General features: G+C 43.3%; 1 protein-coding gene across 1 annotated transcript in view; it reads left to right on the forward strand.

Moving 5' to 3' along the window:
• Window positions 1-13,131, forward strand: part of STAB2 (stabilin 2) — an 805,158-nt gene that overhangs the window by 262,578 nt on the left and 529,449 nt on the right. Inside the window, 1 exon segment of the mRNA XM_069228991.1 lies at window positions 165-269. Within this exon segment, the coding sequence (XP_069085092.1) occupies window positions 165-269 (105 nt within the window).

The raw sequence follows: 13,131 nt of genomic DNA on the forward strand, positions 1-13,131 counted from the left end.
GAAAATTAAAGGTGCAAGAAAAAACCCCCACCTTAAACTGTGTCCAATCAATAAGGATGTAAACCTAACTTTGAGTTTTTTTTAACCTGAATCTTAACAAAGCAACAATCATTCTTCAAATGCAATATGTAATATTTCAGCATATTCCTCCTTCTTTATTTCAGGACCTCTTTTCACACAATTGCGTTTATGCAAACAAAACCAGCATGTCACTTATTCTGAGATATCCAAGAAGGGGCTGTGCTCGGCACTGCAATGCAACTATAAAGGTGAGTTGGGTTTTTTGTTAGAGCAGCTGCAAGTTATGTGAGCACAGTACATTTCGGCTCAGAGCTACAAGTAAAGTGAGACACGCTATCAACATTAATCCTATAACTACCATATCTACTTATTCATTGCTTTTTAAAGGGCTCCCTTGCCCCACATTATGACTGCACCAGACATAATGTATGCAAGGGGAGCGTTCCCACGTTAGGAGGGCTGAAAAAATGGCGCAAAGAAATCTAAGAGATTTCTTTGAGTCATCGTTTTGGCACTTTTAAAGCCTACAAAGAGCAGGCGTTAAAAGGGGGAGCACCATTGGTTACAATGGCCCCTTTGCACTGTTCAGGGTTACCACCAAAATTTTGGCGCTAACCCTGAACAGTATATCAATAACGTCAAAAATGTTGATGCTCTTGCCCGCTACACTGCGCCATGGTGCGCCATATTATAGATACGCGCACACATGGTGGCGGTAGGAGGACGCAAGAAAAGTGGTGCTGCACTAGATGGAGTGCCACTTTCCTTAAATCTGCCCCCAAGTTTAGTGGGGGGAACTGATGGCGTTAAGAACTGGCAAGATGTCCCTGTTCAACCTCAATGGAGACAAAGGGATACGTCAAATGAGAGGCGTGTTATGAGCACAATATTGATAGATATATTGGGAACCAAATGGATAGCTGTAGAAAGAGGATTTCAACGTCTGGGATTGGCAGGAGAGAATGATTACGATCAGGCTTTGAGTTTCTTGAATAGAGAATTGGAACAATTAGGAGTGTTTTTGCTGGTGATTAAAAGTTAGCCTTCATTCATCACATATGCATTTAATAAGATTTTTGCAGTTTGTCTGCATTAGAAATAATGTAAGATAATTTGCAGGCAATAGAAGTCTTTATTTTAATGAATTTAGATTTTCTGAGTGTCTAAGAGGAATGGCTTAGCATGCAGGATAACTGCTAGGTCAACTAAACAAAGAAAGGCACCTATTAGCCGTGAGTTGCCATAATCAAGTTTGTCAAGTCATAAAGCATAATGGGTGTGCTTAGCGCTATCCATGTTAAGCTAAAATATGTCATAAGTATCTACTGTCCCAACCTTAGTTTTCAGAAAGTAACACCCAAGACAACCTGTTATAGTTAAACTTGGAAATATGAAAACCTGTGACATATTGCAACGAACAGAGAATGTGGCAACAGAATGTTCTGAAAATCACTTCGCCCATATGCCACTAGTCGTCTCTTCATCGGTTGTCTGTAGCGGAGCATTTCAAATGTAAACTACCGTATCCAGCCCACAGATCGATCCTTGGGTAAACCAGTCCTGGCCGTTCGCATTTGATAGAGCGTTCCTCCCTAATAATTTACCTGTGTTTTGGACGCTCTTCGGGTCGATGAATCTTTTGGCTAAGTGAGACTCTCTTCACCCGAGATCAATCAGTTTAATCTAATCAATAATCAATAACGAACATAAGCAATACCCTGATCAACATAACACTTAACAATTAATCCAGAATACATTTCGGCGAACCATGACCTTTCGGCCATGAATAACCACACCAGTTTATTCAATGTTAATGAATTTATTTCCCTATATTAACAAAGCTAGCACAATATAGATGTGTCTCAACACCAATTGATATATGTAAATGAACATTAATAGCTGTCCATAACGGCGGAAAAGATGTAATCTATGCAGTATTTGAATAACAATGCATTCGATAATAGCAACGCAAACCACTAAAACTATAATCTGTAATGAGCTAATTGAATACATTAGTCAGCATAACAAGGTCTCAAATTGCATCGTGCACCAATGATTCCTCATCTAACCTCGAATTAGCATCTGCATGTGGGACTTCATGCAAAAACAATTTAGCAAGATTAATTTAGAAAACTCCTAACTAGGGCTCTTATCAAAATCAGCAGTTGGTTACCTAAAAGAAACACAATGCAATTGTACAATTTCCTTTCATATTTACCAATTACAATCAGCATTCAAGGAAGTCTTCGTCTCACAGGTACCGGTTTCGATCAGCATGGGTACCGGTTTCGATCAGCATGGGACGGGGCAAAGGGGCAAAGTGGACGGGGCAATTGCCTCACGGCGGCAAGATAAACTACTACTTCATGCAAAGGGCAGTTCAAAGTTAAAGTCTCTAGGGCAAGAATTATTTAAAGTCTCTTTCTCTCGATTAGAGAAAGCATCAAAGTCTCATTCAAAATGGCGTCGCAGCATGATGGGCCATACTAGCTGCAAATGGATGTAATGTCCGATGGGTAATGGCTGCTAATGGCTGTAAAGGTTGCAATGGCTGCTTTCTTCTTGTGCACCTGGTTTAAATAGACAACAGTTCAAATCCAGTAGGATCTTCCATTGGAGGGTTCATAGGTTGGCTTCAAATTGTCCAATCAAAAACTACAGTTCTCAAGCTTCTACCTAGGCATACATTATCCTTGGAGACGGGTATGTAAGTTGCAACATATTATACCAATTAACTCACTTTCAGAGCTTCCATTGTCCGCACCTGCAGATTGACCTTGGAGCAAAGAAGAAGATGCCAGGCTGGCACGAAACCTTAAAGATAAGCATGTGAACCGGTCTTCACTGGAAAAGTACAGCTTCAAGCAGAAATACACGTTTATTAGCACATTGGAAAAACACGAGCATCTAAACCGTGAGACCAGGCAACTAGGCCAAAGCCTCCACTAAAGTTATGCTAAGCTAAAGCATTTCAAATAAGCAAATCATAGCACACGTTTACGATTATATCAGATTCGTGCAATTCTAATACATCACGTTATATAAAGCACGCTTATAAATGTTGGCAAACTACTCTGAGGGCACATTTGTCCCCGTACAATCTTTATTATTTCGATTAAAGTCACACTTGATTATTGCAACACTACGTTTATGCGCTAATAAATGGAAAACCTTCATTTCTGCGTCATCAATCCCTCCTCTGATGACTACTTGTCATCACACAAAACTATTCCCACAAATTTTATTCCATTAAAATTCTGTCAGTTCTCTTTTCCTTTTAGTTCCCCTTGTTCTTTCTTTGTATTCTTCTGCCATTCTTTTCATCATTTTCTCTTCCTTCCTTCTTTTAATTCTTTCCATTATCATTATTATTCCCCTTTTTATTCCCCAAATCCCAAAGATGCAAATCAGTACTATTAATATTCCCTGTATTATTTTTAGCAATATTCCATTCCAAATGCCACCAAGCCAATTTCCCACTGAAGCAATTCCCTTTCCAACCTTCTCCCACACTCCTGGTTCTTTCAATTCTTTCAAGTCTGCACTCTCTTTTGTTAGATTAGCAAGCATTGTTTTAATTTTCACACTGTTGTCTGGAATATACGTATAACAGTGACGCGCACCAAGCATTTTGCAAACGCCGCCATCCTTTGCTAAAAGAATGTCTAAGGCAAGCCTGTTTTGAAGAGTCATAGCTCTTTCTGCTGCAAGTTCAGCATCTATCAGGATTATAGCACCTGAAAACTTTGTCAACATGTTATCCACTATAGTAGACAACTTTCTTATTTTGATGGAATTCAACACAACTCCCAATGAAGGAATCATGGCTTCAAATATATCTCCTACCACAGCAGCTGCGGTCTCTCTTTTCTGGATACGATGGGATCCAGACGTCTTTGGAATCATCGATAGGTCATCCAGTTGATAAACCTTTGGGAACACTATACCCAAATAGCATCTCCCCCACCACCCTTTTGGAAGACGATAATAGGCATTATACCCACAAATGTAATATACACCTGGTATGACAGGGTCAAGTCCGTTCATCATGAATGTCCATTTGGCTTGAAAGATAAACGTATGTTTACACTCACTCGCTCCCACAAAAATGTTGTCATAATAAGATTCACCACGATATATACAAAATTTCCCTACATGCCAAGCATCTAAAGCTATTCTCCCTTGTGTTTTTATTGCGGCAAAATCATAATAATCTACTGAAGTCCTCTTACTTAACTCTTTTTCTAATTTCGCATTCATTTGTGCCCTTCTATCATCTGTGCGATCCAAAAAGCTTATTTCTACTGCAGAGAGCGAGCAGGTATGGTTTTCCCTATGTGCGTGAGCTGTTTCAAAAGGTTGCATTGGCTCGAAAAATTCCCTCATTATTTTAGCATCCCAATCTTTAGCAATATGGCTTAGCTGCGCTATTATAGGAACATATGCAAAGGTAACATCATAATTTGAGTAAAAATACTGTATGTTTGTCTGACCATAAAATCTAGAAGTTACTATACTACACGTAATCCCGTATGTAAGAGGCATGTGGTGATAAGTCACCCCTTCTTTTACCGATGTCGGTATCTGTGTACACACATAACAATCTTTCGCATCCATAGTCTCAACATATTCTGTTAGCAAGCGATAGAAAACGTTATACGAAAGTTCCTTCTTATCATGCAAGTGTCTCTCATCTAATTCTAATCTTTTCAGTGCGGTTAGTTCAGTGACAGTAACAGGAGCAAAAGTAGAAGCATCAATTTTCTCATTCTCACCCTTTCCACGTGTAGCAAGCACTATTACCATTATTATTAGTACACATGCAGTTATCAAGCCTATACATGCATATTTACAATATTTCACCCTACTGTTTTGTGTAGCCATGATCTGTATAGAATCAGAGAGCTAGAAGCACTTATAAAAGAAACTATTTAGCAATTCAGTTACAAAGCTGAACGAGCGCAATGTTCACACAGTTTTCTTCAGCAGCCCAGTCACTTATCGGTTAGCAGCATTTGTCTCAATTCGGCAATAACTCAGTCTCTTTTTTTTTTTTTTTTTTCAAAGTTAGCAACGTTGTCTCAAATCGGGTTTAAGAGTCAATCAGGTTATCAAAGTCTTATCAAGTTATCAAATGTCTCATCCGGTTTAGCAATGTCTCAGCTGGTTGTATCACGTTAGATTATAGCAAGCAATGTCATTTATCACCCTTTCAATCAACAGAGTCCATAAAACTTTTCTTTTCTATTGGTATCTCTTCTTCTTCGTTCTCGAGGCTAAGAGATACAAATTCGTCAGTCCAATCGTCATTGATTGCATATGCCCATTCTGGACCGGAATATCTCCTGTTTGGTATTCTTTTCCTTTTCAATTTTGCCTCTCTCTTTGATTCTGCCTCACTGGTACTTTCCTCTTTGGCAAAGTCTTTTTCTTCACTTGGTGTTGGTACCACGACAGACACTTCCTTTCTTTTCTCTTTCACTTTTGGCCCTTCACCGTCGTTCAACTTTTCTCTAGCCTTTGCTTTCACTGGTGATATATTTGGTCTTTTCTTTGCACTATGTCCACCTGATGGACCTGCGATCTCTTCTGAGGAACTTTGAATAGTTTTGTCCTGTTTTGCCTTGTCCCCTCCTTCTGGGGAGTCAATCAGGTTTTTCTTTTCTTTTTCTGTACCGTCTGCTTCTGGGAAAGCCCTCCTCTGATCAAGCTCTCCTGCTTTTCCACCTCTTTCGAGCCCTTCGTCACCGTTACTTTCTTCAGGCTCTTTATCACTTTCAGCTGCTTCAGGCTCTTTGTCACCTTCAGCTGCTTCAGGCTCTTTGCTACCCTCAGCTGCTTCAGGCTCTTTGTCACCTTCAGCTGCTTCGTCGCTGTCTGAGGTTTCTCCTTGGTCTTCCCCAAGCGAATCTGTTGTTTCGTCCTCAGAGAATATTTCTCTCTCTCCTGTTTCTGCTTCTTCGCTTCTAGTTCGGTTTTGCTCTGTCTCAGCGCTCGGCACTGTGTTATCAGTTACTGGCAGTTTCTGCGCTTCAACTTCCTCATCTGTGGGACATAACACTTTCTTTGTGTGACTGGCGTGAATCCAGTTGGGAACTCCCGCACACTTCACAGCGGTAGTGGTCGTCAGGATCACTTGGAAAGGGCCTTTCCAACGGGGTTCCAGACACGACTTCCTCACGTGCTTCTTTATCACGACCCAGTCACCTGCTTTCAGTGTGTGTCCTGGACCTTGGATCGGTGGCAAGGTGGTTGCTTCCACCTGGTGAGAGAAAGAGCGAACCACGTCAGCCAGACCTTTGCAGTAGTCTAACACCATATCATCTGTAATATTCAAAAGCGCGTTTGCGGGAACTGCAGGAAGTCTCATGGCCCTGCCCATGAGAATTTCGTGCGGGGACAATCCAGTCTTTCTGTCAGGGGTGTTTCTCATTGACATTAACACCAAAGGCAACGCGTCAGGCCATTTCAAATTTGTCGATGCACATATTTTCGCCATTCTTGATTTCAGTGTACCATTCATCTGCTCCACCAGTCCTGAGGCTTCAGGGCGATAGCTACAATGCAGTTTTTGCTCAATGTTCAGCGCCTCGCAAAGTAACTTTATCACCTCGTTATTGAAGTGACTTCCTCTATCTGATTCAAAAGAGATCGGGAATCCGAAACGTGGTATCAACTCCCTCAACAAGAGTTTTGCAACTGTAAGGCTATCATTTCTACGTGTGGGGTATGCTTCAATCCAGTGACTAAAAATGCACACAATCACCAACACATACTTCAGACCTCCATGCACAGGCATCTCAATAAAGTCCATCTGCATTCTACTGAACGGGCCACTCGCCCTGCCAATGTGGCTCATGTTCACAACCGTTCTCTTCCCTGGGTTCATCTGCTGGCAAATGACACATCGATGGCAAACTGCTTCTGCAGCTTGACGGAATCTGGGGTTAAACCAATCAGTTTTGAACAATCTTATCATGGCATCTCTCCCTAGGTGAGCCTGCCCATGATAGAACCGCGCTAGCTGCGATAAAAGACTATTTGGCAAAACAAATTTTCCCTCATTTGAAACCCATAACTCATCTGGTCTCTTTATACATTGTGACTTAATCCAGGAATCTTTTTCATCCTCCCTGACGCTATTCTGTAATGCTTTTAGTTCATCCATTGTATCTACGACCTTCAAAGCAAATGCTTCAGCTGGTTCTAGTTCTGGTTCACTTATCAAATTCCATTCATCCCTGAGCAATATACAGTTCAAGGCACAAAATCTTGCGACTTGATCCGCATATGCATTTCCCAGAGAAACATAGTCCTGTCCTTTTGTATGCGCACTACACTTTACCACTGCAATTTCGGCTGGCATTTGGATGGCGTGTAATAATTCCCTTATTCTCTCCCCGTTTTTCACTGGGGACCCTGAAGAGGTCAGGAAACCTCTCTGTGACCATAGTTGCCCAAAATCGTGCACAATTCCAAACCCGTACTGACTGTCAGTGTAAATGGTAACCTTCATCAATGTAGACAGTTGGCATGCTCTTGTAAGTGCTACAAGCTCTGCTACTTGTGCAGAATAGACTCCTTGAAGCCAGGACGCTTCCAAGACACCTGTTACAGTACATACAGCATATCCTGCTTTCAAAATTCCCAATGCATCTCTTAAGCATGATCCATCAACAAAAACAATTTGGTCATTTTCATCAAGCTTAGTATCCTTAATGTCAGGTCGAGGTTTTGTGCAAAATTCAGTCACCTGAAGACAGTCGTGCTCGACGTCTTCAGCGTTCTCAATTTCAGCATTTTCACCGGGAAGCAAAGTTGCTGGATTCAACGTAGTGCACCTTTTCAGCTGCACATTCGGTGAGCCCAGAATTATTGTTTCATACCTTGTGAGTCTTGCTCCAGTCATGTGTTGCGTTCGGGAGCGGATCAAAAGTATCTCAACTGAGTGAGGGACCATGACTGTTACTGGGTGTCCCATCACTATTCCTTCACTCTGAGTGAGGCTGATACCAACTGCTGCTACGGCGCGCAAACACCCGGGCAGTGCTGCTGCGACCGGATCCAAAGTAGCTGAAAAATACGCTACTCGTCTGTTTATGCCACCATGGGCTTGAGTCAAGACAGACAAAGAACATGCATCACGTTCATGACAAAACAATGTGAAAGGCTTTGTGTAATCAGGCATACCTAAAGCTGGAGCCCTGCACATGCATTCCTTTAATTCAATAAAAGCATCCATCTCATCTCCTTTCAGCTCAATTTGATCCAATGCATCCTTCTGGGTCAGTTTCAGTAAAGGCTTGGCTAGGGTTGAAAAGTTGGGAATCCACTGGCAACAGTAGCTCACCATCCCCAAAAACTTCCTCACCTCCCTCCTCGTCTTTGGTGGACTCATTTGAAGTACACTTGTTATTCTTTCCTTCATTATTCTCCGTGACCCTTTCTCTATTTGATGACCCAAGTATTTTACTTTCTTCTGACAGAACTGCAACTTTGAAGGAGACACCTTGTGTCCATTCCTTCCCAAATGGTTCAGTAGAGCAATGGTGTCGGCTGTGCAGCCACTTTCTGTCTTAGATGCAATCAGTAAGTCATCGATGTACTGTACTAGGGTTGACTCGAATGGCAATTCTAACGCTTCCAAGTCTTTCTTTAGAATCTGATTGAAAATTGAGGGTGACTCCGAAAACCCTTGAGGAATTCGACACCAACTGTAGACTCTGTCTAAGAATTTGAAGCAAAAGAGAAATTGGCTGTCCTCATGAAGAGGCACCGAAAAGAATGCTTGTGACAAGTCAATGACTGAGAACCACTCGGCATCGCAAGGGACTTGGAACATTATCACAGCTGGATTTGGTACGACAGGGCAGCATTTTATTATGATGTCATTTATTTTCCTCAAGTCCTGCACTATTCGGACCTTTCCACTAGGCTTTATTAGTCCCATGATTGGTGAATTACATGGACTGCTTAACACTTCTTTCAGTACTCCCTGTTTTACAAACTCGTCAATTAGTTGGGCGACTTTCATGAGGGTGTCTTGTGCCATGTGGTATTGTGGGGTCTGGGGAAAGATTACATTGGGTTTTACAGTCACTTTCACTGGTTCCACTCCTTTCATCAATCCCACCTCTTTCCCTGTCATATCCCACACTTCCTTTCCGACTGTTTCCCGTAATTCAGCTGGAATATCTTCTTCAGTTATCATCGGAAAAAGGTTAATCAGAGGATAATTTTCATCGACAGTTTCCATCTCATCCCCTTCTTCACTGTCCTCTTCTTCCCCATCACTGCTCGTCTGAATTTTAATTCCATCGTTCGAACACATAATCGAACATCCCAATTTGCACAATAGGTCTCTCCCTAACAGTGCTATCGGGCTTGAGTCACATACCACAAATTTATGTAACCCTTGATAGTTACCAATTGTGACTGGTACTGGATCTGTGATTGGGTTCGTCAGGTGCCTGTTTGCTACTCCCACCACTTGGACTGTCCTCCCTGAGAGTGGCAAATTTGGTACTTCAATGCTCCTAACAGTTGAACGTGTGGCTCCTGTGTCGACCAAGAATGAAACACTATGACCCATAACACTTCCCTCCACATATGGACCCTTTTGATCAACTTCCAAGGATGCTGCAAGCACACAATTTCCCTCTTCATCTGAACTTTCACTCTCCCATACATTGTTTATTCCATTCTCACTGTGTAATGGGAACTGTTGTACGGTGCCATTTGTACTCATTACCTGACTCGAGACCTGTGGAGGAACCATCACTTGCTGCTGACTCATTGGTGCCAAAGGTATTTGCATTTGCTGATTAGGTACCATGGGAAACTGCTGTTGCATTGGCTGCATTTGCGTCATCTGCATACGGGGCATCTGCATCTGCTGCGGCTGCATGGGCTGTAATCTCTGCAGCTGATTTATGGTCTGAAAATTTGGGTTTGGACCTCTCATTTTCGGTCCCCTCATTGTCTGGAATGCATTGACATCATTGTTTTGCTGACCAACACCTGCACCTTCCTGCACCACCATCGGGCACTCGCGTTTCCAATGACCGACGATTCCGCACACGTGACACAGCATCACCTTTTTCATTGCCTGCACACCATTTGGAATCACAACAGTGTTCAAATCCGGACCATTATTCCCAAAACCTCCTCTGCCTCTGCCTCTGGCCTGTGGCTGAAACACCATGTTTCCCTGCGGCTGCGGTTGCGGTATCTGCTGTTGGAACCCTTGCAACCCTTGCAGACCTGTCTGAGCTGCTTTAAGTTGCATCATCATCACTTTCTCCTTCAACCTTTTCTGTTTCACTTCAATTTCGTCGCTACAATATTTTGCATAATTCAACACCTCATCAATAGGTTTCGACTGCCAACAAATCAAATGCGACTTTATCATCTGACTTATCTCTGGTCTCAGCCCTTCCACAAATCTGAACACAAAATGAAGCATGGCCTTCGCCTCTATTGTTTCCGTGCCACTGTAGTTTTTGAACGCCTTCAACAACCTCTCATAGTAACCATGAATCGACTCTTTAGCCTCTTGGGCAGTTCGATCAATCTTCTGCCAATCCACATTTTTCGCGGCAACTTTCGTCTTCAAATGCTCAATCACCTTGTAGTACAAGCTCATCACCATAGGTGATGGTGCACCCGTATCCCTGTCTCTCTCTGGTTCACTTGTCGGCCAACCTACAGCCCTTTTGCAGTCTTCCCACAAATCTGCCGGAACCACAATCTCAAAGAGGGTGTTCAGGTCTTCCCAGAGACATTTTGCAAGCTTCACAAACCTATCAGTCTGTTGATACCATTCTATCGGTTTCTCTCTCAGTTTGGGAAAATCATCCGTAAAAGACTGAATGTCGCTCCTGTGCCACGGTACATGTATTAATTTTCCCCCAGCTGTCTCCCTCATTGGTAACATGGTTATTGCATCACTACTCTGTGGTCTTTTCTCGTTGTGCTCTGGGACACTGTCTTTCCTCTTCTCCTTTCTCTTTACCCATCTGCTTTCCCATTTGTCTAAGCACCTCCACACTTGCGCACTCTGCAGCAATTCTCTAAGGTGCGTTTTCATGCCTGCTGACCTCATGTGTTCAAAGTCTGTGGTCCCGAAATCCAATCTATAGCTCCTGCTCAAGTGTTTTGTCTTGTCTATCTCAACCCCGTTTTTGTCAGCTATTTCTTGCAACCTTCTATGTACCTTGTTCACTTCTCTCGTAATCCTGGGACATAGATACCTCAGCTCTTCTTCCGAGTAGGACTCTAACCTATTCACGCCCATAGTCCCTTCCCCCAATTCTTCTGCTTCCATGTTCAACCTCATCCTATTCAGATAGTCTTCTCCCTTCCCACTGGCTGAGCTTTGTGTGGAATTCAGACTGTTGAACCACTGTGTCAGCTGTTGCGCTTTCAACCCCATCAGTGTAGCATTCACATCGACTGCCATTGATGGTTGCGGCAGCTTTTCAGTATTCGATGACAGCGGTATCATCAGTGGGGGACTTGACCTCACCACTGTTGACTGAGCACATATGGGACTAAACTCCATCAAGGACCCAGATCCAGTTGGCAGAGCCGCTATCGGAGTTGTCTCTGGAGTGTTTTGAATGCACCTCCTTTCCATTCCACTCTGCACCATTGATCCTTGACCGCTCATACCTGAATTAGGCTGAATGTACAAAGGTACCGGTGGACCTACAGTAATGGGTAGGGATATCGCATCTGCGTTCTGTCCATTCCCCATGTTCTGAGGCATGTTCATTCCCACACTATGGGTCATCATTGCCGGCATGCCCATCTGACTCCCCGTCATCTGAGCATGTGCGTTTCCCCCCTGCATCTGCTTTTGAGGCATCAGAAACTGGGTTGATTCAGCTTGTGCCAATGTTGGGTTGTGACTATTCTGTACTCCCATTACGGTTGGATCTAGGATCATTCCCGTACTGTTGTCACTGCTGTAGTACCTTGGAACCTGCAGCTGATAATTTTCTGCTGGTTTCAATATGGGCACATCTGGATATATTCTCCTAACCTGCGGTATCTGCGGGGTGAACAGTAAACTCGGGTCCTTAGATCCCGATGACGCTTCTGAACTCGGAGTTTCATTGTTCTGTGCCGGTGCCTGAGGAGCAGAACTGGTACTTGGACCTTGTCCACCCTCTGCATAAGGTGGTGGACGGTCGTTCAGCAATTGCATGATTAACTCCTCATCCTCTAACTCCTCTTCTCTCCTTAACTTTTCCTCGTCCTCTCTATCTTTGGAACACCTCCCATTTGTCTTACAGGTAACTTTCTTGCCTGTCGCCTCTTCTTCCTTAGTAATTGCGGGAAACAATTTTATCCCCTGCAATACATCTGACCTCCACACCTTCTGTGCATTATCCCACCTAGCATCCGCTAGTGTCTTTTCTACCTTCCTTATCCTGGTCTCGAACTTATTTTGCTGTTGCTGTCTAGCCATTAGTTCCCAAATCGCTAGAGCCTCAAACTGTGCTGGCCTTGGAGGTACCTTCATGTCGTACATCGCGAATCTCAAATTCTCTAGGATCCTTATATTGAATGTCCTATGGATCGGGAACGCTACGCTCCCATGTTTCTCTGTCAGCTTGTGCCATTGCTTTAGCCAAAGGCACGGAGCTACCCCTTTTTCCTCCATTACAATGTAAGCTGGTGTACCTTCGGGTGGCGTCTCCTCTCCTACGCTCGCTTTAATGTAAGACTCCCCCTTCATCGCACTCTTTAATGCTTTAAAAAATGTCATTTTCTCGTCTTTTATTTCACAAAGTTTGTAATCAATAGGTGACTTTAATTCCCGGAATACTCTTCGCTTGCCTTTCCCCTTCCAATCGAGCCCCACGGACTGCGTCCAATCCGTGCGCGACCCTTCTTTGCAACCAACCTATCCCAGCGCGGCTCCTAGTGACGTCACACTCACACACACTGCGGCTGACAAAGCCTCGCGGTTTGTCCTCCTTCACTCAGCTCCTCTCGTAACAACTTCTGGCATGTATCGCGAGCTACCAAAAAAATAATAATAAAACAGATCTGTCGGTTTACTACAGGAAGGGTAACACAATCGCTTCAGGACCTTAGGGA

This window comes from Pleurodeles waltl, chromosome 4_1, assembly GCF_031143425.1.
Source record: "Pleurodeles waltl isolate 20211129_DDA chromosome 4_1, aPleWal1.hap1.20221129, whole genome shotgun sequence".
NCBI classification, from domain to species: domain Eukaryota; kingdom Metazoa; phylum Chordata; class Amphibia; order Caudata; family Salamandridae; genus Pleurodeles; species Pleurodeles waltl.